This window comes from Tympanuchus pallidicinctus, unplaced genomic scaffold, assembly GCF_026119805.1.
Source record: "Tympanuchus pallidicinctus isolate F22 unplaced genomic scaffold, pur_lepc_1.0 scaffold4, whole genome shotgun sequence".
In the NCBI taxonomy this organism is placed as follows: domain Eukaryota; kingdom Metazoa; phylum Chordata; class Aves; order Galliformes; family Phasianidae; genus Tympanuchus; species Tympanuchus pallidicinctus.
In genome coordinates this window covers 30,181,901-30,207,952 of record NW_026294758.1, presented here as the reverse complement: position 1 = coordinate 30,207,952, position 26,052 = coordinate 30,181,901, and the positions used below count along the sequence as shown (strand labels likewise).

General features: G+C 39.0%; 1 protein-coding gene across 1 annotated transcript in view; it reads right to left on the bottom strand.

Moving 5' to 3' along the window:
* Positions 1 to 26,052, bottom strand: part of SHB (SH2 domain containing adaptor protein B) — a 71,815-nt gene that overhangs the window by 12,021 nt on the left and 33,742 nt on the right. The window contains exons 3-5 of the mRNA XM_052701203.1: positions 20,284 to 20,499; positions 11,335 to 11,506; positions 7,253 to 7,372 (exon numbers count right to left, since the gene is read on the bottom strand). Of these exons, the coding sequence (XP_052557163.1) occupies positions 7,253 to 7,372; positions 11,335 to 11,506; positions 20,284 to 20,499 (508 nt within the window). The remainder of the gene's footprint in view (positions 1 to 7,252; positions 7,373 to 11,334; positions 11,507 to 20,283; positions 20,500 to 26,052) is intronic.

Genomic DNA, 26,052 nt, shown 5'->3' with positions numbered 1-26,052 from the left:
TAATGAATTAAAATGGCAAAGACAGTGCTTCTGAATGTGAGAAGTGCCTTTGGCTCCTGTACCACTTAAATAGGCTTAGAACTGTAGTTTAAAAAGGTCTGTTTCAGTTCTCTAATTTTGTCCATGTATAGCTAGTAGTCCCAGCAAACTTCTGAGAATCTTTTTCCATTGGCTGATTTATTTTCTTAAAGCTAAACTAAATCTCCACCTTTCTACTTTGTAATGTGACTGATCTACATTTATTTATTATTAGTTATTACTTATATACATTATGAATTATTAGTTATTACACAAGGACTATTTTATTGTCTCAGAATATGCCAACAATTTCTACATATTTTGAAGAAAAACACTTGTAGCACAGTTCCATAAGCTTGGAGTTTGTCCTTTTTTACTGTCAACCTCCATATGTATAAACATAAAAATCATCTACATTCACACAAGAGCTTGCTCTCAACACTAACTAGAGGATTTGCCAGGAGTTGGCATTAAATAGTCAAGTACAATTCTGTGATTCTGTGATTCTGTGAAGTGCTTCACACAAAACATGGATGAACTGTGAGTTTACTCATGCATATGCGCATGCACTTGTATAAATTCAGTATTTTCCCTATAGATGCTATTTTTTCCTCACGGATACTTCAATATATGTATTCCTTCACTTCATGGAATCACTCATGTGGGTAAACAGACATCTGGCCTGCTTCTCACTTCCTCCCAATAGAAGACATGATGTATATCAACTTTCATTTGCTCTAAAGGCCAGTTGGACTCTAACTATCCTTTCATATTTTAATGGATCATGGACATCATGATTCATATCATGATGTGCACATCATCTTCTGAATTGGAGTTCTGGAGAGATCATCACCTCTGAGCTGTCAGTGTACTCAGCATATCCATTCAGGAGAGCACCATAAGCCTCCATAGTGATGTGCCTGCCTACCTGTTCCACTGCTTTTGTTAACCACAACTACTCAGGTCTGTCATACTTGTACTACCCAAGCCTATGTAAGAAGTGTGAAAAACCTCAGCCAGGTTGATGAATGGAACATCCTCTAATGGGATGATGCAGACTATGGATAGCTAAGTGCTCCTCAGAGCTTTAATTTTTTCCTCAAATTTATTAAATTTATTAAAGTCACAGCAAGACATCACAAGAACAAATTTAATAATTATTTGTTTTACAAATCTAATCTGATGCATTGCTAAAGCCTGGAGGGCTTATCTCTCCAGCCTCACAGCCTCGTCTTCAGCACTGCTTTCCCATGTTCCAAATACAGTCACAGCAGAGACTCATTTGCATTTCTTCAGCAGTCTGTTGCTGCATGAACCAGTGTGGCTCAATTGAAAACACAGGCCTCAGGGGTTTCCAGAAGCAGCCCCACCACCTCCATTTGTAAAGCCCCAGAGAAACCACTCTTATTCCAAGATGGATACTTCTGGAATTGCTGAGAGTACTCTATCTTCTCTTTTTGGGAAAAAAGGTTGGCATTGCAAGTCCATAACCAGTTCTTCTAAGGTGCAAGCTTAGTGGGAATGAATCAAATAAAGTATGCAAGGCTTTATATTATAGGATGGAATGTGGATGGGAATAAGCTCCTAGGTCCCTTATCTAATGAGAGGTTGGCCTCTCTTCACATGCCTCTATGATAGTCTGCCTTACCCAACTTGCTTTTTTGGCATCCAAGATTAGATCTGGAGTTTGGCCATAGGTAACAGGATAAAAACAAAGACATTCTCACCACATAAAATCAGTATCTGTGTCAGTTGCTACCCATTCTCCTAATTGCAAGCATAAGCATATGACCCATCAAGTAGATGTTAGAAGATGCAGCCACAGAGCTATTCACAACTTAAATTCAATTCAAGTGTGAAATAGAATGCTACCCATACCCACAGGCCTGAAAAGGCTACCGATGCCAACTCATGACAATACCATGCCACAGTTCACTACTGCTGGAAAAAAGGCTTTCAGTGTTTTTAAAAAGACGACAATATTTGCTTTTTGAAATGTACTGTTTCAGTGCCCAATGCCAGTCAGGCAGCAATAATTTCAATCAAATTACAACTGAATAATTAGAGAAGAGTTTAGCTGACAACAGCAATAACATACTGAGCTCTCACTCTGTTTACAGCTTTTATTTACCATGGTTTCCTATTCCGGTACGGATATATCTGCAAAAAGATACATTTCACGTACTACTTCACTGCAGCCATGGCAACATCACACAAATAGAAATGCTGCTTTTAAATTTACCAGCAAGATTATTCTCTTATTGGATATCTGTTCTAGTTGAACATAGAGAGCAGTTACTTAACATCACTGACAGGGCAAACATAAATGTAACTTGTATTTCTTATTCTCTCTCTCTCTCTCACAGGAGCAAGATGATACTGAAATAAAAAGATCAAGCTGTAGTCTGACTTCATGGAATATTCCCAAAGTTTTATAAAGCATTTCCAAAGAGTATGTCTCCAGTGACTTTTCAAAATAAATTCTGATGCTAGCAATGGCAAGTGAAGGAAGCTCCTCTCTTCATATGCCAGGGAAAAATGCCATCTCCTCTACAGCCTGAAATAAAAATTTCAGCCTTTCCTGCAAAACATACCATTATAGGGCAGGCAATCAGGACACTTCTTAATCTTCAAGGTAAAGCAAATGCTCTGACAAGAAGAGGGAATAAATAAATTCTCTCTTCTGACAAGAAGAGAGAATAAGTAACACATTATCCAGCAAGCATCTTATGCAGAAAAATAAATACATGTATAAACAAAAAGAACCGAAGTCACTATAATTATACTACAGGCATGCCACTGACATAGTCTTTGGGAAATAGAAATGCTACACTTCTGATCAAAAAGCCTCTGAGAAACAGACATCAAACACCTGGCAGCCTCTCCCACAAGACATGACGACCAGAGTAGAATCACCAAACTGTGGTTCGTAAGGACATTGTCTATATTTTATATTTTATATTTTAACACAACCTCCTATAAGTGTGTTCAACTTAAATAGCAGTCAGTTTACTGGACACAGCAGGCAATAGTTAAAACTGCAGTCATTTTTAAAGCCAGTAGTTTTGCATTAGCATATACTTCAGTCTCTGTCACATACTGCTTCCTGATAGGTCATTCCCTGGAAACACCAGCCTTATTCTTTATGCAAAAATCACCACACAGACATGCAGAGGAGGACATGGCCAAGAATCTAGTGCACATTTAAGCACAAGTGGAGTCCAATCGGCTCCAGAAATTGCTCCAGAATTGCTTACAGAGTACAGCTTATTTTTTCCACCACGGCATCTATCAACTCCAGAAATATAAGAGACTTCAAGAACCATATCTTAATGTAATTAATGTAGGTAAATGCAACAATGACAAGGCTGCAACTTTGTAACAAGAGCAAATTACACATGGCTGGCGAGTATTATTTTTGTGCTATAGCTTTATTAACTTGTTTCCCTCCTAACTACTACATATCTTCATAGTGTACTATCAGATTGCAAGACAGTCAAGGCTTTCCATTTCATCATAAACACGTCATAAAATAAAACAGAATTTTGATGCTGAAACTGTTCTAAAGTTCATTTCACTATGCACATTTAGCAGCAACATCCAAAAGACCCAATCCTTACAGGTCTCCCGCACAAGACCTCAAGCACCTCCAAAACTGTCTGGTACATGAAAAGTGAGCAAAGCCTCTCTTTCTAGTCCTGATCCAGCCTCACACACTGAGGAGGGCACTGGATTGTTACAGCAACACAAGTTCTGTGTAGGAGAGGTGCATTATTGCAAAGTTGAGGTTGGCATTACCGAAGATACTGGCATAAGATACCTAAACACAACCCTACCCATGATCACACCAGCAGCCACATTCCTGCAGCTCTTTCATCTTTTTTTTTTTCTTTCTGATGTGAAAGCCAGTCTCACATTCTGTTGATGACAATGGAAATCAACTACCTGTCAGTAGTGTCATCCAGCAACTTCAGTTTGCACTGGAATGTTCCAGAGGCTCTTTTCTTCAAAGAGAAGTAATTTTATTTGTGGTAGTATGAACTAGGTTATACAGTTCCCCAGTACAGCCTGAGAAGGGGATGGCTGACTGCCGTTATGCCTGTGGTTAATCCTGCCAATTACTCCATGCATCTTTTCTGAGCACTTCCATACAAGCCACACACCTGTCCTGGTGAAAATGGGAGGTGAAACAGATTGTCTCATAAATCTCACTGAAAAGTGGAGTGCTGGGAAGAGTGCAAAACCGTCTGAACACAGGCAGCCCTACCGGAAAACTTCTTAGCTTATTCAGTTAAGTCCGCAAAACTGAGTGACAAAAGCTTAAGATCTCTCTTATCATCCCACAGAGGGAGACACAGGACTCCTTAAGCTGTTGCTTCCATTGTGACATAAAGTACAACAGCAGTACAAGACGTCACTTCTTTCAATGCTCATAAAAGATTTCATTCTATCAATTGGAAGGATATCCAGAAAAACAGTATGCAAAGATGCACTTGATAATGAAATACAGAGAAATGAAAACAAAACAAGACAAACCAACAACAACAACAACAAAAAACCAAAAAAATGCCAAAAACTCACCAGAATGTAAAAGGAGTTTGAGACTAAAGCTCCCCAAAGAGATAACAACAAATACTGTAAGGGAAACATACATGCCAAATTCAGAAGAAATTTGTGGGAAAAGGTGAAAAATTTCATAGTTTAGAAATGAGTACATACACTGTATTTCACATTTTAATGAAGGAAGAAGGAAATCCCACAAGACAAATGTATGAGATCTCACAAGAATTAAATGAATGAAGAGATTCTTGACTGTACCTGGCGCAAAATAACCTCATTATGTACTGATTAGTCACCGCTAAAGGAATCAGAGCCCCACACAGCAGCATGTTGTTGGTATTCTGAAAGGCCCGCTTCCTATATCTAAAAGTAGTCATACACAAGCCTAATTGATTTCCTTACAAACACTCTAACTAAAATCTGAAATCTGAGAATATCACTTTTTGAGCTTAATGAACAAGAATTCTTCCATTAACAAAACTTTCAGAAGCCTTATCCTCCACAAGCTGATTAAAAAAAATAATAATAATTCTCTCCATTTGGAAAAGAACACAAAAAGAACAATGAATTATACAACCTGTACTGAATGAGGGGGAAAAGAACTCTATGGCAGTGAGTAGGGATCAGGTGTTAGGGAACAGCAGTATCAAATATTAACTTTGTGAGTAGTTTGCAGATGGTAATGGTCAGCGAGATGGAAAGTAAAACAGAAGCAGGCTGCTAGAAGAGGAAGGAGGTTTGCACGATAACTAATACATGATTAAATAGCAAGATTTTTTTTTAACTAGATATTTTAAGAGAAAACATTGTGGCATTTGCAGGATGTCACTAGATGTTCCTAGAAAAAAAGGAAACTGATGACTAGGTAATGGATAGCAAATGAATTCAAAGTGCAATACCACGGGATTGAGAGAATAATACAGACTCTAGTGATGCCATGGGAGAATGATCATCACCACAGGGAAGTGGTACACAGAGTTACATCAACAGGTGAGGATTGACAGCGGATTTGATAAATGTACAGAAAAGCTGCTGAAAGGTATTGAAATCTTATCGTATACTCCAGAAAATATAGGTTGGAGGATGTCATTCATAAAGCAAATGCTGAGGAAGCTTTAATTAAGTGTCACAAGAAAAATCTAGTTTAGAAGATTCTAAAATACAACACACAAAAATGCCATTAATCAAATCTCTGAAATATGAAGAAAATAAAGAACACCAGGCAAAGTAAGGATAACTAAGCATTTGAGCTGATTCACTAGACCTTAACTGTCTTTTTTTCTCAGAGCTTACCTCTTGTTAAATAACAAGAGCATTGTTCCAAGGTAAGAATTAAGTGAAACACTATGACATGCTTCAATAACAAAAGTTGTATTTTAAGACTTACAGAATATGAAAAGTTAAGTCCTACATATCTACATATCTGAAGCATATGGCAGCAAGCTTCCAATGTTTGAACGAATTTAGAGAAAAACTGCATCAGAGAATGCACAGATCAAATGACAAATGCGACAAGAGCTGAACTACATTCCTCAAATAGTCTTTTCTAGTTTAAGGCAGACATCTATTATACAGAGACCACAACTATGACAAAGGAGTTAAGATTTTAATGAATCCTACAAAATATCTGAACAGAATCTAAAAACTAGGTTAACAGATGCACTTTCACTATGTCTAAAATTGAGACAGAAAACAAATTTGAAATCTACCGCTTAGACTATCCAGCTAAAGCTAAAGACCCTTTATTTCTAATTAACCTAAGGATATACAAAATTCAGCAATGTATCTGAAAGTGTTAACATTATGTACTACCATTATTACAGCAGTACAATGTGCTTCAACAACTCTGTAAATAAACCATTTAAAAGATAAACTGTCAGGAGTAACACTGGTTTAAAAACAAAACCACCACCACTAAAAAAAAAACAAAAAACCAAAAAACAAAACCAATAAGAAAGAGACAAGGTCTGTTTCTTTCCTACCTAGGAAAATCAGTTCCACATAAGAGCCTATCTTGGAAGCAGAAAAGCTAGTAAACAATTTTCTTTGCCCCTATACAGCCAATATGAAGATCAGGGATCTTCCTGTTCTCGTGTGTAGAAAACCTGAGAATCTTAGAACTACATCTGCTGGATATGCAAATGAGCATATGTTGAGGCAAAGATCTGTAACATACTCTGCTAAGCCAAGTTAGGTGATGCAAAAACCAGTACTGGAATTGGAATAATGTTTATTCCCTAATTCTTGATCTGGAGCTTTTTATTTCCAGCGACTGAACCAATTTACATTTGACCTCTGCAACAAAATGCCTTCCTTCCATGTATAAACCAAGTGCCTTTTACAAAAGGAATAACCCCGCTTCTCTCCAAATATTTATTCAACCTGAAGCAGAAGCAGGACAGCATTTCAAATCAGCACCAGAAAAAAAAATATCCAAGTTTATTTAGTTAAGTGGGCACCAAAAGAAGACTAAAAACCTCTTAACATACCAAAATTACAAGGTCTTAATTCAGCAACTGTCACTATACATCATGTAGGCTGACAGACTCAAACCCTCTGGGTGCCCTTTAGAGCTGAATTAGCGTAGCAACAGACTGAATAATTTTGCTTTCTTGCACCAGAGAAGTTATGGCTTTTAAATTACATTTACTATGTTTTACTGACAAGTACTTACTTCAGTGAAAGAGAATAGTCGTGCTTGCTTGTTTGACTGTTTCTTACAAGGTAGCTACACTCTTTACATAAACGTAAAAGGTTTTCTGCATCTGTCCGACTGATTGCTCCATGATACCATCTAGGAAAAATCAGAGATTAATAAAGACACATCTCTCAACTCATACTACTTTACTACTTTATTTCTTTAAGGTGTGGATAGCAGTCAATACCATATGGATACATTTAAGATCTAATATATTGCAGATAAAAAACACAATGTTTGCTTTACCTGAAATTAACATTACCACTTGTGGAAGTTTGTAGTCTGTCTCAGCTGAAGGAAAAAAAGTCAGATCAGGAAAGCATGTGATAGAACTGGCACACTTACCAATCTCTACAGTAAGTGGAATAGGTGTATCTTCTATGTAGAAATAAAGTGAATGGGGAGAGGAGGGTCCTTTATTAAACTGACCACTGCAAACAATCTCTTCAGTACCTGCTGCTCTGTATCAGCAAGCAAAATTTTGCAATCCAGTCGGAAGTGCTTTGTCCCTTCCCGAAATGTTCTCCAGTGAGATAACAAGCCTTGCCCTCCACAGGGTTGATTGCTTCTCTGAGAGATCTCCCCCTTCCTGCAACTGTAAGGTGCACTCTGAAGCACTACAGTGCGACACTTCCCCGTCTTCCCAAGCTAGATAATGCATGCATCAGGAATGCTCCCGTTCTGTCTTTACCAGGAACAAAGACTGGCCTTGCAAAAGATTCCTTTTGTTTGTTCTACATTTATTTCCCCGTTTAACTTACTCTGAGAGATGCTCCAATTAAAATATAAGTGAATAAACAGAAGCTCTTTTATCAGAAATCACTGAGCCAATGTCAATTCTGCTGTCAAATCTTGTGAACGTGATAAATGAAAATTGGTGTTAAAAAAAAAAATTCATCTTGTGTCTAGCTACAGCTAAAGTCTATGATAAAGGAAGCTAGAAGTAAGGTTATCCTGCAGCATATTCAAGATGGAGTAGCAAGGGATACCCTAGACAGCTCAATCTCATCACAAATACCACAGAAACAAAGATGTTTCTGTTTTCAGGCACTTCATCAGTTATTTACTGCTGAAGAAAACTTCTCAAAAAGCAGTTTAAAGACTAAATTGTCTTCTGAATGTAAAGAAGAATACTAATATTGTCAATCACAAAATGCATTTCGGAGAGCATAAAAGCCACTTCTATTATTTAAAAATTGTATTTCTTTTTTTCTCCTGAAGGACCAATTGCAGCCAAATAAAATGTAATCTAGCCCAAATCAGGGAGGTACTGAAGTCTGATATTTAGAGGGAAGTATTTAACACATTCTTTGGGCTGCATGTTTCCCAGTTGGCAGGGAGGTTCAATAAGAGCAAGCACAGAGCTGGTTCCAGGGGAAAAAAACAACAAAACATACAACAAAACCTAGTGATTTGAACAGTCAGAAAAAAAAACTACAGCAAAATCTGAAGACAACTGCTGATGGGAGAGCATCTGATTCAGAAATGATGCCTGGAAGCTGTTCTGGCTACAGCTCAGAGTCAACAGCAGTGCTGAGAAGTGTAATTGCTTGTGAATCACATGCCCATGTAAATGGGACATTTGGCTTGCTCCTGTTCCAGCTAGCTAAAGATAAGCATAGTGCTCTAATAAGTTTAAAGTTCCTGCCTAAACTGCAGTTTCAAATGTATTGTGGCTGTTTGCTCTGGGTGTGTCTATTTTTTAGATGTCAACGTATTGATATTTGTATAGAAAGTTCAAAGATTCAGAAGTGAAAGACCTGATAACAAAACTGTAAAATAACTTGTAAAACACACCAATGCAAAAGCACAGGACATGAGAGCCTGAAGACATGTTTATCTCCTAAGGCATCCCGGTAAACAGCAGCATACAGTACAACTTTGGAAGCGAAATTCAAACACAATCACACATAGGCAAACTGAAACCATCCTGACCGTGGTTTATACAAGTTCTTCCTGATTTGCCTTATTTTGTTAACAATCATCTAACAGCCACTATACGGCCACAGCTCCACTGCAGAGAAGACAGCCGCGTCAGTCATGCGTTAGGTGTGATCAGTTACTACAGCTCACAGAAGGCACAATACTATTGTGTTTCTGAATTGGTTAGGGCAAAACAGGAAGTCAGACAGTGTGTGCACAGCAAGGAGAAATTCACTTTCAATAGAACGCACGGAATGCACACTTTCCTTTTTCACTGTTACACTGAGGAAGTGGAACAAATTCATTCAATTCCCCTGTGTCTGTGAGTTAACTCGGTTCATGGTTACGGACTCCTTAGACACAAGCAACTAAAAGTAATTTCTTAATGCATTATTACATCTTGGACTTTCTGCCTGTTTAAGAAACTCCCAAATTACATACTAAAAATTCACTTGTTAATTTGCATGTTTTCATTCCTTGTGCTCCTCTCTACAATAAAAAAATCCACTCATAAGGAGAAAGCATGGAATAGTGCTGTTAAGTAGTCTGACAACAGTAAGAATTGAACACTTTGAATTATTACAAATAATCTAAAGTACAATAAATCCACACTCTTCCATTTTTTGACCAATTATTATTAACTGGTCAATCATTTCAGTATAGTTCCCGCAAAACAAAGAGGCAAAAATAATCTCATGTGATTAACACTTAAAAAGGAAACTTAACACTGAAATAAAACTAAACTAAATAAATAAAATAAATAAATAAAACTAACTCTGCAGACTATAGTTCTAAACTGCAGTAACAATTGTATAAATCTGCTACAATAACCTATTTCCAAGTCTAAAGTTAACTAAGATTTCAACTTTTCACAATGTTTTAAGTTTGTTTTATGTGTTACTGTGGACTGAAACAATTCAAGTTTGAGAACTAAGTTTTACAGCCAAGTTTGTAGTCATCAGTAATTTTTCTGTACTGTAAACAAGTGATTTCACAATAGTGATTACTATTTCTTCTGTTCTAGGTAATTCTACCCTTTGTTGATAGGCAGGTGCCTCAAAGGCTGAGGCTGGCTGGGTGGAAAATGATACGAGGTGGATTATAATATTCACTGTTTCAAGCTGAAGGTTCCAAATGCTAATATCATGTAATGCATGTAAAAATAGTATATCAAAGGAAAAGGAACTGTTGGAATCACCATTGTTCAGACTCAATTGACAAAGGAGATTCTTTCCATCTGAGGAATTGGAAGTGCAAAAAGGTCTCAGTGCTCATCTTACCACTACCACTACCATCCAGGCATGTCCTCAGTTTCACTTGAAAAAAAACCTCTGTGTCTATCACAACACTGTCTATAGTGGGACTCCTTAAGGGATTAAAAACACACATCTCTAGCTTTACCCTTTGAACCTGTAGGAAAACTCACTGCTCACAAATATCAGCATAATCTGTGTAAATCACTCCACAATCCACAATCTTCATTTACGAGGAGTTTCGGGCTCCTTTCATAGGGCTACACTTTTGGGTCACTCCTTCACGCCCTCCAGTCTGTCTGAATAAACTGAGGAACAGTAATGATGCAGGACAGAGGCCATCCTTGCAGATAATAGATTGATTAACTCCATGGAATTCTCCCAGAACTTGAATTTGGAGCTGACAAGGCTGCTTCTACATACCACCCTCAGATCTGACACCACAGAGCAGAAATAGTCTCTTTTATTTAAGTGTTGTTGCTTATCATCAAAATTCTCCCTACAGCAGCATTATAGCCAAATGCAAGGCATGTCCTGAGCTACTAGAAACACAATATGCAGTCATAGAAACACAAGAATTTACACAGCTTTAAAGCACAATTTGGATGTACATGAAAGGTACTTGCTTTTCTTAACGCCACACAACAAGTAGAATAACTGCACACAACTTACTAGATGAAATCGACTGTTCCTGAAAGATTCCTATTTAACTTTATATTGTTTTCCACAGAAATTAGTTTACACCTTAAAGAATTAACAATGGTTCTGAGTGCACTAGCAGAGGGGATGCAGAAGAAGTGGAGATGTAGTGGGATCTAGGATATCTGCTGCTGCTGTAAGCAGGAAACAAATTGCTGGAGAGCAATTACTGGTGTTACTTACATCTGCTTTTCCAGTGGAACAGTTGGATCTATTCTTTCTCCTAAAATCCCACAAAATTCTGGACTGCCATGTTTGATGGGTTTAAAGCCTCTTCCAGGTGCTCTTAACTGCCTGCGTTGGTCATTTGAAGAAGAAGGAGATGCTTGCCGTTTCTCACTTCCATTAAATTGGGCTGCAAGATATACAAAAGTTACTTCTCTAGGCAAGTTTAACAAGAAGCAACATGGTTGTATTTAGAGAAGTTTCACACTTCCCAAGGAGAATAAGCATGCATCCATTAACATTAAAATGGTTTGCCTTCAAAGTTATATTTATCATCCAGAAATGTTTGTAACAATGCAAATTACAGACCTAAAAATCCACACACTTCTAAATCCTGTTAAAATTGTCAATGCTTATGTTAACACCTAGTCTTGTCTTCTCAGTAGATGATGCTGAGGAAATACTCCTTGCAGTTATGAACACAGGCTTTCACTCAAGAACATCACAAACTCAGCTTGCCTCAGCTTACATGAAATCATCCACACAGTGATTCTGGTGCAATTTCAGACTGGTGACACCCATCTACATGCATCAGAAATGCTAGCAAGTAGCAAACAGTTTAAAATGTTTTCTTTTACAACACTGCCACAAAGTTTTTTTTTACTCAAATACTAGGGCATGAAATGCTGAAAAGAAAAAATTGCATTTGTAATGTTTCTCTCACAAACTGTATTATGTCAGGAAAAGCAATATGGTTATTTATCAAAGCACATATGAACAAGGCCTGCAGCCTGATTCCCATTAAAAAAATTGACACACTTAGAGATTTTACATATCTATAACTTCAAAGAATTCAAGGATCAAATTCTGACGGAAGCAGCGAAAGGAGCTATCTACACTTTCTAGACACACACTGCCTTCTGGGGTTTCTTTCTTCATTGTAAAATAACCGGCTGTAGATAGATTATTGTTCTAAAAATCATATAGGGGAGAACAGGTTGAACAAACCTCACTGTATCTGCAGGCAAATATCACAGTGCACACAGAACAGCTTTTAAACAGCTTTTATGTGAATTTCAACAGCAGCATTAGAGAAAATGAAAATATTGTAAGGACAATTACAGAGAATCACTATCACAGCATGTTGCAGATCATGTGCATTTAGGTCTCAGCTTGTAACACACAGACAGCTAGGCATGTGTCTGCTAGTACTTACTGCTTTAAAGCAATTGGACAATAGGAAAAAGCTGTAATCTTCAATAACACAATTCATACAGAATAGATATGTGTTGGACATGGAAAAATCTTGTGGAGGGTTTTGCTTCGGTTATTTTTATATGCTTTCCACATGTCTTGGGCACACTTTCAAATTGCCCCTCTTTTTTGAGAAATTAGGCACTAAACATTATCAAAATTGGACAGATGCAGTAACTCACATTCCGAACTACACAGGCAGAAATACGGTTACATTTTGAAATGTACATTCACATTTAACCTTACTGAGAGCTGACTAGCATAACAAGGAGAAATACTGCATGTGTATATTTGCAAGTGACACATGAACAGCACATTGTTTCAACTTCAAGAAACACCTGGGTACTGTAATATGGGAACTCTGTGAAAGTAGGTGATCTTAATGTTATCAGCTACTGATTGAGCAACATCTTCCAGATGCCAGAAATCAGTTCATAAAACAAACATGAAATTCAGTTCCTAACAGTAGCAGCAGAATCTTTAAAACATTATGATAGTTAAAAATAGGACTCGTTGGGCAAAAATAGCACAGACAAAGTTAAATTTCAAATGATTTGAATGCTTTTGTCTGAAAAGTTCAGACAGTCTCTGGACTCATGCCCTATTTCTTTTTTGTGAACTAAATTGGCGGGAAGAAGCAGTCTAAGGGGATATATCCTGGCAGACAAAACTGGCAAGTGTGATAACTCAGTTCAGCACCAACCCATACGATGGTCTTATCAGATGAATTTTTAGGGCACTGTAAATCCACTCTCCATGTAAGTTGCAACACATATTGTGACAATTCATGTTAAACTCCATGCAGCTAGGAGTGAAAAGTTAGTTACTGCATTGGTATTTGTGTTTATGTGGACGTCAGCTATGGAACTGACTGCATCCCAGCCTTTGCACACCATCCTCATGTGTTCTCTTCTCCTGCCTTTAGCTGGTGGCTCATCCTTCTGGAGTTGGTGTGGCAGAGCTGTCCTGGTCCGTGTTGACCAGGGTCCCCGGCAGTAACAGTTGCATCCAGCACATTTGGCTAAGCTTGGAATTTGAAGATCCTCCATCAAGAGCTCTGTGATCAGTGCTACGTGGTGAAAACTACTACCTGCTTCATAACAGAGGGCCACTTATTTTACTAAGCGATACTGAGATAGGCTCTACAGACCTTGTGTGCATTTCCTTTTCCCAGAGGTCTGTTCTGCCCACAGCAATACGGAAAGCCTGTTTTCCCTCACACCCAAGGAGGAACCCATGTCAGATTGAAGGTACCAAACCATCTCTCTGGTGTTGCTATCTCCTTTTTCAGACAGACTTACTTTCCAGAAAGTTACTCTGTCTCTGTGATTTTGCCATACTCAGCTCTTCCGGGCAAACTAGTTTGCCTAGCTCAACAGGAGGCCTAACAAGAGAGGCCCCACACCTAATAAAGGCCTTGAAAAACACATTTCAGCTGAAGCCATTATTTCCTTCCTATTTTCTCGTCTGTACTGCCTCCAATGAAATAAAACTAAACCTTTTTGTGAAAGCACTCAAGCTGCAGACAGCCAAAATGCTGCACTCCATTCCATATTGCCACATCTTTCAGCGCTGCACATAACAGCTGCAGCACTCAGCCGGTGCTGCTCAGCCATCACAGCCTGCGCACACCTTTAGTTTGGCACATCTCAGACTCCAGGCTGGAGACAGACAGCTTCTCTCCATGCTTCCGCAACAAATCTTGAAGTCATGCCAGATGTACAAACGTCTTCCTAAAAAGGCTTGCATGAGTAGTTGACTTCATGGTAATTCTAGTGTTTCTTGCCATTTTGGCTTATTTCCTAAATCCATCACCTAACAAATCAAAAACGTTTGCTGCATAAAGCTCATTGTGTCTGCACTTCACATCACAGATGCATGCTGTTCCCTGCAAATAAACCTCTCAACAAAGGAAGGTTTTAGCAGGAGCTGCCTGCAGGTTCACAACCTCTACTGCTCTATGAAGCCAGACTTGCTCCTTGCAAGAATTTCTAATACCATTAGGCCAATGTGCTATTCAGAGAAATCCACCTGAGTTCAAAATTGAGCAAAACCCATCCAGCCTGTTTAGCTAGCTACATTACAGAACCACGGTATGCAGAAAAGTAATTCACACACCTCATCATAGGGTCAGTACTTCTCCAGTGCAAACATTTCATTGTTTCAAACTTAGGAGTTGGATCTCTTCTTTTCTTATTTTAAATATTTATAAATCCAAGGAATTAGAGTAAGAACAGAAAGAACGGGTTATGAAGCAGCCTGCAGACATTCCTGATACACTGCTTTGTAACAAATAACCAGGTGCCTAAGACATAGTGAGCTATAATGAATGACACACCCCATTTCAGAAATCTTATTCATCTAAAAGCTTATTTTCCTAGCACTGTAAAACAGAACTCTGCACGTTGATGAGCCCATGGGGAATCCAACCATATCGTAACACTTTTTAATTAAATTTCTTCTTAATCTGTTAATTTTGTACAGCAATGTTTTAACTTAGTATGCTTTCATTAAAGTTTACAATATAATGCTTTAGAAGAATATTTACACACAGACAAATCAGAAAATGTAATAATATCTATAGATTGTGCCTTGTTAATTTACATTCATGTATATACAAATTAAGAAGTACACAATGAAGAAAGAATTGACAATGCTAAGGTCTTTTTAAAATCAACACTCAAGAAAGACTATTTCAGAATTCACTCATTAAAGATCAAAAAAGTTGGTCACAAAAATGATTACAGGACTAAGCGACTTCACAAATGCCAAGTAGCGCAAAATAAGAAATGCAATAGAAACTAATACATTTATCCTCTGAATTTAATTAAAACTCAACATTTTCATACGATATGCACAATACATGAAGAGTAAGGCCTAAGATTTCCATGTGCACACAGGTCTTAGGACAATAACTTTTGAAGCCAGTAATCTCCCTTCTGTGTCTGCTGTATTACTAATTGAGAAATCTATGAGGTGTGATCTCACTGCAGACAGATGTGCCCTGGCCCCACAGAGTTGTACAGTAAATATTTAGCTTGTATCTCAATGTTGCTAAACAATGAAGTTTCTGTCTCAGCTATTGTACATACATTGAAAGAAAAATGACCTCTGGGTACACACAATTACTACCCTTGTGCTGGAAGATCACTGACTGATATTATTCTTAGTCATTGGAAAATTATCAAAAATACTACATAAGGAAAAGCTCAGTTCACAAGGCTAAAACTATACTAAACTATGCTGCAGAAAGAAGCTGCAGTTAAACAGCTTCAAAGAATTCTGCATTTAAGTATTTAAGTGTCACATACACAAGCATGTGTTTCTCTCCAACATCATTTTACTATTCAAGGTCTTTATTCAAATAAAGCATTCTTTGCTCAAAAGTAGCTCTAGTCCCAAGTGGTAAGAATGGCTGGCTACGCCTACAGCCAAACCAATACTAGACAGAATGGCAAAAACTTGGACGTCTCTCAGATAATACATCCAGCCAAAAGTAACTGTACAGTTTCTTTGCAGAAGCTCTTCAACAGCAATCTGTTGTCCCTGCAGACTTTCTCATGATACCCATGCTAGCCCAGAGGTCTACAAAGGCTGGGATGAAAAAAAAAAACACAACACACCAGCATGCAAGATGCAGACACAGCAACAGAGAGGAGAAGACAGGAAATCCTCTCTGGAATAAAGTAAATTCTCTGGGAAACTGTGCAAAACTACCACAAATCCACTGCCTATGGCACTGCACAGCCCTTGCAGGCAGCCTATAGATCCTTCCAAGCAGCAGATACTCTACCTCTGCAACAGAGTTACTAGAGACCATGCTACAGTGTAGTAAGGTTATTGAATCAGGAGACTGATGCTGTACATCTGCTGCAGCCACTGACAGCTTTGCTGCCATCATAAGGAAACCAAAAGGCTCTAAGTAAGTTGGGCAGTGATACGTAGGCCATAAAAAGGCTGCAATAGGTCAGAACAAAGAAAGGATTTACACACATATGCAGGACTGACTTTCAGAATCTGCTGCTGTAGTCCTGGAAACCCAGTGATATGTATCTCCTCAGAATATGGTCAAACTGACCAACCTATCCTGACACACAACAGATATCTCAAATTGTAGCCAGGATCTCACAGACAGACAAGTCTCCCAGCACAATTTTTGTAAACATTTTAATTGGCCTAACAAAGGGGATGAGTCAGTTCAGGCAAGCCTGAACTGAAGCCTGCTGCCAACACAGCAGGGCTCAGGACCAGAGCTGTACATTCTATTTGAAGCCATATAAACAGGTTAAGAATTTAGTTAAGAGTTCATGCAATGTAGGGAGAGAGACTGTACTGCACAGCATGCAGCACAACTGGATGGTGGCTTACATCCAGGTTCTGAACAACTATTAGCATATACTTAAGGTAAAGTGACTGAGTATGGAATCCCACAAGGTTATTTGTTTGGCATGCTGAAGCACACCACGCTGCTAGAAAGTAGAAATCAGTTTTCTCTATCCTACTTCTCTCTTCTGTAGGACTCCAGCAAGAAGCTTATTTTTAAGCAACTGCTTCAGGTTCACCTGGGTCTTTTGCTCCTAGCTCCTTTTTTCATTATAGGTTTCACAGACATCAGCTTGGTTTGGAAAAATGTAACACCAACTGCAACATAAAGACATACAAATAAACGAAGCAGAGGAATAGAATCACTCACACATCACATCTTCACTGCTTTATTATATTGTGCTACAAAAGAAATGCATTTGTGCCATTCACCTGCACCTACTTATCAGGCAATCAGGTTAGAAACACCCAAGCAGAGTAGTATCACAACAGGCTGTATCCAACACTAGCCCTGTAGATCTGTGGAGACAAGTAACTCCCCATTTATGCAGTGTGGTAATATTATGGTACACAGATCTGCAATATCAGGGATTAATTCAGGTACAAAGACGCCTTGGGAGCTGCGTAGTCCAATTTGGCAGGGTCCACTATGTGATCAGGTAATTCCGAACTTTATATAGCCATCCATTCACATAGGATAAAAACATCTGAAGATGAAGACCACAAAATCTCCTTAGGCAATCAGCTCCAATGCTTGGCTGTCCTCAAAGAGGAGAAAACTTCTTCTGCATATCAAGTCAGAACCTTGCCTTATTGAACTTAATGCTTGTTATCTCTAACCTTCTCATCACACATCTGCTCATCTGTGAAGAGCTTCTCTCTCTTCTTAATGACTTCCTCGGATACACTGAAAAACTACTTATTTGAGCTCTCCAAAGTTTTCTCTTCTGCAGGCTAAGACCAGTCCTCAGCATCTCCTCACTAGTCACGTGCTGCAGTTTCCTGCCATTTTGGTGTCTCTCTGCTGAAATCAACACTTATCAACATCTCCCTGGCATCAGAATAGTAAACACAGCATAGCTGACTGCTCACGGTTTGGATGGGCATATGCTCTGCTGGGTGAAACTCTGGCTGGACTGCTGGGCCCAAAGAGTTGTAGTCAATAGAGTTAAATCCAGTTGGTGGCCGGTCACGAGTGGTGTCCCCTAGGGCTTGGTAATGGGGCCACTTCTATTTAACATCTTTATTAATGATCTCGATGAGGGGATTGAGTGCACCTTCAGTAAGCCTTCAGATGACACCAAGATGGGAGGGAATGCTGGAGGGGAGAAAGGTAATACACAGGGACCTGGATAGACTGGATCAATGGGCCAAGGTAAACTGCGTGAGTTTCAATAGGGCCAAGTGTTGGATTCTGCATTTTGGATGCAACAACCCCAGGCAACCCTACAGGCTTGGGGAGGAGTGGCTGGTGGAAAGGGACATCAGTGTACTGATGGACAGTTGGCTGAATATAAGTCAGCAGCGTGTCTAGGTGACCAAGAAGGACAAAGTCATCCTGGCTTGTATCAGGAATGGTGTGGTGAGCAGGACTAGGGAAGTCATCCTGCCCCTGTACTCAGCACTGGTGAGGCCTCATCTCGAGTACTGTGTTCACTTTTGGGCACCTCAGTACAGAAAGGACATGGAGGTGCAGGAGCAGGTCCAAAGAAGGGCAACAAGGCTTGTAAAGGGCTTGGAGAATATGTTCTATGAGGAGAGGCTGAGTGAACTGGGCTGTTTAGTCTGAGGAAAAGGCAGCTGAGGGGAGACCTTATTGCTCTCTTCCAATATCTGAAAGGTGCATACAGAGAGAACAGAGTTGGTCTCTTCTCACTGGTGACGGGATGAGGGGAAATGGCCTCAAGTTGTGCCAGGGGAGGTTTAGGTTGGATATCAGGAAACACTTCTTTACAGAAAGGGTTGTTAAGCACTGGAAGAGGCTCCCCAGGGAGGTGGTTGAGTCATCATCCCTGGATGTGTTTAAAAACCATTTGGATGTCCTTAAGCTCTTTCACAACCTGAACAATGTTATGATTCTGTTATTTTAACATTCCATACATTGTCCAAGAAATGTCAACTGAAGGGCTACTGACTATACTCCACACAAGTGAAGATGCTGCTTTCCTTCATCACGACTAGGGAACACTACTAGCCATGTTTACCTCACTTTCCCCAGGATTCCCAGCCCATTTCCAGTAAAGCTGTAAAATGGGAAGCCAGACAGTCCTTACTTTGTATCACTGAAGGGGGTCAGTCTGCTCCAGATGCAGATTTTTAAGTTTGTTCTAATTGGGTTTCACAAGCTTATTGTCAGTCCATTTCTCCAGCCTGTTTTATTCCCCTGAATGACAGCTCTGTACTCTTCTCATTTGAAGCAATTCCAAACTTGATGTGCGCTTCCTCCCCTCGACTAGATTACTGATAAAGACATCAAAAAGGGAGGGTTCCAGAATTGGTCCTCTATAAAATCACATTTATGCAGAGTCCAGGAAGAGTATCAGTCACTGCCCTTTGGTAGTCCAATGGCCTGGAAATACTTCCACTCATCTTGTACTATACCAATCTAGGTTATAGCATTTCGAACTAGGTAACAGGAATGCCACTGTATAATGTGTTGAAGGCTAAACCTAAGGCAGATATCTACTGCCCTTCCTTCTCACTGCAAACATAGAGATTCTACCAATGAAAAAGCTTTTGGCCTTTAGAATCACACCAGTGAATGAAGCCCCTTCTGCTTTTTCTGCAAAGCAACAGAAGGGAGAAAGGAGAACATAACCAACAACAAGCACAGACATTTGCAGAGAGAGCAATTCATTTTCTGCACGATCTCTATGACTGAGAAGTTCTGCAATTCAGAAGGATTAATCTGAAAACAAGTTCTACAAATCCAGAGAAATGATGAATGATTAAATTGAAAATGACAGCTATCAAAAAACACTGGTGAGGAGAAGAATGTTATTGCAGGCACATTACATGGCTTTTTGTCCCGCCCCTTTAAGAATTGGCCCACTGTTTAAGGACACTGCAAAGACACTCTCTCATCATAGATCCACCTAACAATAAACACTATCTGCATGACATTCATTAAAATAGGGGTGAGACTAAGAGGTGGGAGAAATGAGATGTTTATTAACATTAAGTAAGTGCTGAGATAATTCACAATAGCTGAAGCACCGAATAGGAAAGTGCAATGTTGCACATTTCTGAAGATTTTGGACTATGTATATTTCTTTTTCAGAGATTTCTCCCCTCTCTCTGATCCCAAAAGAACAAAATATTCTAATTCTCCCAAAGGGAAAAACAAATACTGTGAGAGAGAATTTTCTGGCCAGAATCTAAGAATCCTACCTGCCAGAGCTGGGATGGTGACTTTATTCCACTCCCACGGCTGATCATACTCATCTGCAGGCCTGTCATCATCCTGTGGCAATTTGCTTTCTCGTAAACGTTGACTCACCACACTTTCAGAATCGGACTCCACACCACTACCTTCTGGTTCATAGGGTGTGTCGTAAAGCTGCATGTTTTTCTGATGGGTCTTCATGCCTTCCTGCTTCTGGAACTCTGTTGTCAGGAAAGAGAATTGCATCAGTGTCACTACCCACAATGCCTTATCATCACTGTTAATTTTAGAGAGTTCAGCTTCCACATACTCCTTAATTTCTGCTTAATTACACATATTGCAAGCTGCTACAAGACTTCTGAATTCCACCTCTGCATTTGGTTAACTGTTTGGAAGCAAAAGCTTGCTCTAGCTAACAATCATAGTACGGAAAGTCTTATGCCTCCAACACACCTCAGCTTGTGTAGAACCAGATTATAGGAAACACAGTACTTGTCAGTCTGTGCAAGGTACATTTACAAACAACTGAATGTAAATCCTCAAGAACACTGATATTTTGTATGTGGTTAAGTCTTCAGGAAGAGATAATTCAGATACAAAGACCAACCAAAATGAATTCCATAGTGTAATTAAATGTGCTGATAAAAAAATTCTCTAGGGAATGCAGAATATCAGCAAAAAAATGAACTGGAACTACAATAAGAAGATGCAACCAAAGCAGTGATAAATAGATCTTAGTTTACATTGTATTATGGGACAAAATTGACAGAAACATAGGGGATGAAAGGGACTTCTGGAGATCACCAACTTCAACCCTCCGCTGAGGCAGGTTCTCTGAAGTAGGTCATATAGGAAAGCATCCAAGTGAGTTTTGAATATCTCCACAGAACAAGGCTCTTTGGGTTACTTCTTCCAATGCTCTGCAACCCTTCCAGTAAAGAAGTTTTTCCTCATGTTCAGATGGAACACTGATGAAAATCAAGACCCATTACTGACCACTAGGGAAAATGCCTCAAACAATATGTATTCCTTTAAGTTAACATGGACTTTGTTAAAAAATAAGCATGACAAGCTTCATGGAAAGCAACATTGCACTGTGATTCTGGTTTATCCGTTCCTGGGAGATTACAAAGCTGCAGTCACTCTGTCTACTAGTGGGGGCATTTCAGAAGACCTATCAACCCTGCGTAAAAACAACATAAAAGAAGGTTTTCAAGCTCTGGTAACAAATTTAATTCCCTCTTGAATATCTGTTTTGTCTAGAAAATGCATGTCTTCAGTACAAGTCTTCAGGAGTGTCATTACATTTAAGCATTAAGGTGAATTTTATATGTACAAATCAAGCCACTTGTGAAGTGTACAAGAGGCGGAAGCAGGGTCAGGTGACCTGGGAAGAATATACAGATAGTGACTGACTGCACCAGAATGAAGTTAGAAATGCCAAAGGTCACTTGGATTTTACTCCTGTGAAGTCAAGAAGAAAGTAATTCAGCAGCAGTGGGAAAGCTAGGATAAACGTGGGTCACAGCTAGATGTAGCAGGTGAACTAGATAAAAAAGACAAAGAAGAGGCAGAAACATTAAATTCCTCCCTCTCCTCAGTCATTACTGGTAAGACCCCAGACCCAGGAATCTCAGACCTCTAAGAATAGAGGGGAGAGTATGGACCAGGGCACCATCCTGGTGGAGAACTATCAGAATCAGAGCATAAATATTTGAAAAACCGGAAATGTAGAAATCTATGGGAGATGATGCTATAAACTACAGGTGCTGGTGAGAACAGTCTCTACTGTCGATTGAATGGCTGTGGTAACCTTGATACTGAAGAAGGAAACTGTAAGAAAGTAAATGGCAACTCCAGTCTTCAAGAAAGAAGATGTGGTAAACCAATCAGTCCCACTTCAGTTCTAGGAAAGGTGTCAGAGCATCTAGTCTTTGAAGCCATTTCCAGAGATGTGAACAATGATTGTGAGTACCCAGCATGGATTTACAACAGGAAAACTGCTTGAACAGCCTGATAGCCTTTCACAGTAAGATGAGTAGCTTGGCAGATGAGGATAAGCAGTGGCTGTATGTTCTTAGTTGCATTACCTAAAGTACTGCCAGCAGTCACAAGGTGGTGATATCTTCTCCCTGCTAAGAGCTAGTGAGGCCATAGCTGGAGAGCTACGTCCAGTTGTAGGCCATCTGGTGAAGAGGAGACATACTGCAGAGTATCCAGCATAGGACCACAAAGATGATGATGAGACTGGAGCATGTCTCCAATAAAAAAAGGTTGTGAGAGCTGAGGCTGTTTAGCCTGCAAAGGTAAGAAAGGATCTCTTAGAAAGGGTCTTCAGGTACATAAATACCCAAAGGCACAGAGTGAAGACAGAGCAAAACTCTTCTTGCAAAGCTCTGTGACAAGGCAAGAGGCAGAAAGCATAAATCAAAATACATTAAATTTATTCACTTACACAGAAGAAAATTTTTTGTTTTTTACTGTCAAACATGAAACAGGTGGCCTAGAGAGATACTATAGAGATACTAGAGACCTGATTAGTATAATTGTAGGCATAATTACAGGCAACCTGTTCTACTGACTCTGCTTGACCAGAAAAACAAAAAAGAATCAGAGAAAAGGAGAGAATTTTTTAATAAATGATGCAAGACATAGAGCAGTCCTCCTCACTTCATCAATTCATCAGTCAGTAACACTGATAGAATAACTGTTCCAGATTATTTAAAAAATACCGTGAAATATCTGTAAGAGGACAACACCCTTTTTGCTTAAAACAAACAAACAACTAAACTTTGTGTATTATAAATATACTAAACCTGATGAAACCTACATCACAGCCAATGATGTAAATACAAACATCAGATAGGTCAGGATGATTCCTAGTTACAAACGAAAACCACATTAACACAGTCCAATACTGGGAAAATCTAGAAAATGGCATTCAAAAGAACTGTGCTTTCAACCTGCCTGAAGCAGAACACAGTCCTTGTTTCAACTATCTTTTTAAAATGCTGCATTAAAAAAAGTATGCTGCATTAGAAAGAACACATGGCTGACACTCTCCTGAACTCCCCTGGATCAAAGACAAACATAGTATTTCTTCTAAGTCACTAATCTTACATGCCTGTCTGTCTTCCAGTACTGCGAAGCCACCCATGGCTATCCCAGGAAGTTTGCATCACTGCGAACAGAAACCAGAATTCCAAATTGTATAATTTATCTTCATTTTAAGTACCAAAGACATCTACACCGATAGCTGCCACATATAAGATTATATGAAAACAGGAGTCCATGATCAACATTTTTCATTTACTCACAGAATTACAGCATCAGTCTGCACAGAAAAGATAACCTCATAATAGAAGGCCTTTCATGTCTTGTGGTCAGAAACCGCAATGAAAAAAAAACATCAATTTTTGATCCTGAAGCAGAAAATTTTACCTAGGAAAGACTCAGGAGAGAAAAGAAGTGGAAGGAGAAAACGTATGTGTGTACATATAGATATATACTTTTCACAGTTTCCTATAAACTTGTCTGAAAGTCTATCTTTTACATAATATACTGGAAGTACATACGAAGTAATTCTACTGAAAGCAGAACACAAAAAAAATTGTTCCTTTGTAGGCAGCGAAGTTGATACTATAATATGAGCAGTGTTAGACACTCATAGCTCAGTCAAGACTGCACTGCATAATCTCCATCAATGACAGCTCTAAGTACTAAAATAGTCATAGTTAGTGACGAGGGAGTCCAAAACTGTATTACTGCACTGGCTTTGGACCTTTAAAAGGTCAAGTAGCAAGGGCAACAAAAAGTACATTGAAAACACAGTGCAGATTTTACAGGCTGTTCTCAGTTCACACTTTAGTGTTTTGAAATTCCGATTTACTAATTATTTGAAATATTACTGCCGATACAGAAAAGTACATTTCTATAGAATTATGTTCTTTGTTACTCAGTAGAAGAAAAACAACTGACGGTTTGAAAGAACTAATTTTGGTAGTAGAGTGGAAAACATCATGGTAACTCTTGCTCTCTCAAATTAGCAGATATAATAGAATAAGGCCTCAGGAGACTGGAGTCTTTTGTAAACCAGAGAACCTGACCAGTAAAATACAGCAACAGAGGCATCTGGTAGCACAAGATTCTGTAATACATGACCGAATTTGACATTCTTCCTTCTAGCTGGTGAGCAAATTCAGCAAAAATGCACATACAGAGCAGACCTTGAGCTGCACCGGATATCCTCATGGTAAGGTCATCGTAAACCTTTTAATAATCTTAAATCCATCATAAGCACTACTCACTGATATGCTGTATTCCTGAGGTGAATTTGGAGAGAATTTGGATATGCCATCAAGAAAACAACTATGCAGAAAACAAAAGTGAATTCTGAAGGCAGTACTTCTTGCTTTCAAAATCCAATAGGAGAGAATCAAAGGTCTCTGCCCAAGAGGATGCAACAAAACTGCAGATCCTCCTACAGTATACAGAAGCCACTGGATATTTCTTGCATCTCAACTTGAAGTGCCTGCTAATAAGCGGTGAAAGAATCTTGTTGCATTCATAAATAAAATTTCTGGCAACAAAAGAATTATTTTCCCAAATGAACTATGCCTGTGTCACTAGGCAGTAATAAAGTCAAAGCAAACTGATGTACCATTTCACCCCCCCACCCTCCTTTGTAACATTTATTTGGAGCAAAAACAAAGCAAATGAGGCCTCCCGCAACAGCGTAAAGAAAAATGAAATTAAGCACCTGAGAAAAATTTTTTTCTTTCTTGTGTCACAAAAGGCAGTGAGCTAAAGACTCTTGGTCAGACTAAAAACACCAATTTACTGTACTGAAGTAGAAATATCTTTCTTACCTGCATCCAATATGCCAAAAGAGAGGCTGCTGTTCAATCAGATATAACTTTCCTGCAGTCTATGAGGGCTATTTAATAAAGGACAGAAGTGGCACTAGCACATAGAGTTCTTGCCTTTGGACAAAATCCTCATACTGGCTCAGCTTAGTTCTAGCCTGCAAGAGGCAGTGCGGGCAATCAAATGAATCTCCCTATTTTTTCAATCCTAAGTTCCACAAGAGAGTATTTTCAATTCCTTATATGCAAGGACTTCACAGCATCTGTGATAACATAGATGTATGAGTTTCCTTATCATTCTGATAATAACACTTCTGCATGCTTTTTTAAGAAAGAGATAGCGTAATTAGATACAGGCGCATTAACTTGTGGGCTGACCAGATGCAGTAAAATAAGGCTGTTTTGACTCATTACTATGTCAGATTCCAAAGTGTACAGATCCACACATATCAGCCACAACTGCATCTCCACCTCAGCTAACAATGTCAGGACTGATGCAGCATTTAAAATAATAGTCCTAATGGCTCCTCAGCTGCTTTCTCTATAACTGAAGTGCTACCCTGGTGTGCCAGATCTGCTATGAAGAAAACATGCTGGAAATGGCATTGATATTCAGTGCCAGATTCTAACAGGTAGCAGAGAAAATAAATTTTAAACCAGAGTAAAAGACTATCAACATCATTTGTACTTGACAAACCTAGGAGCAGGACAAAGACAGTATGCTGTTATCAAGAGTCTGAACAGCACTTGTAGTTACACCCATCTCCTTTCAACAGTAGAAATCGATGTAGATCAGACTGGTGGATAGAGCCTTGCACTATTCCTAAAGAATTACTGCAATCAATAGCCGTCAGTTGAATGAAAGCACAATGATTTTTTAAAGTCATTTGTGAATGCACATAACTTTCA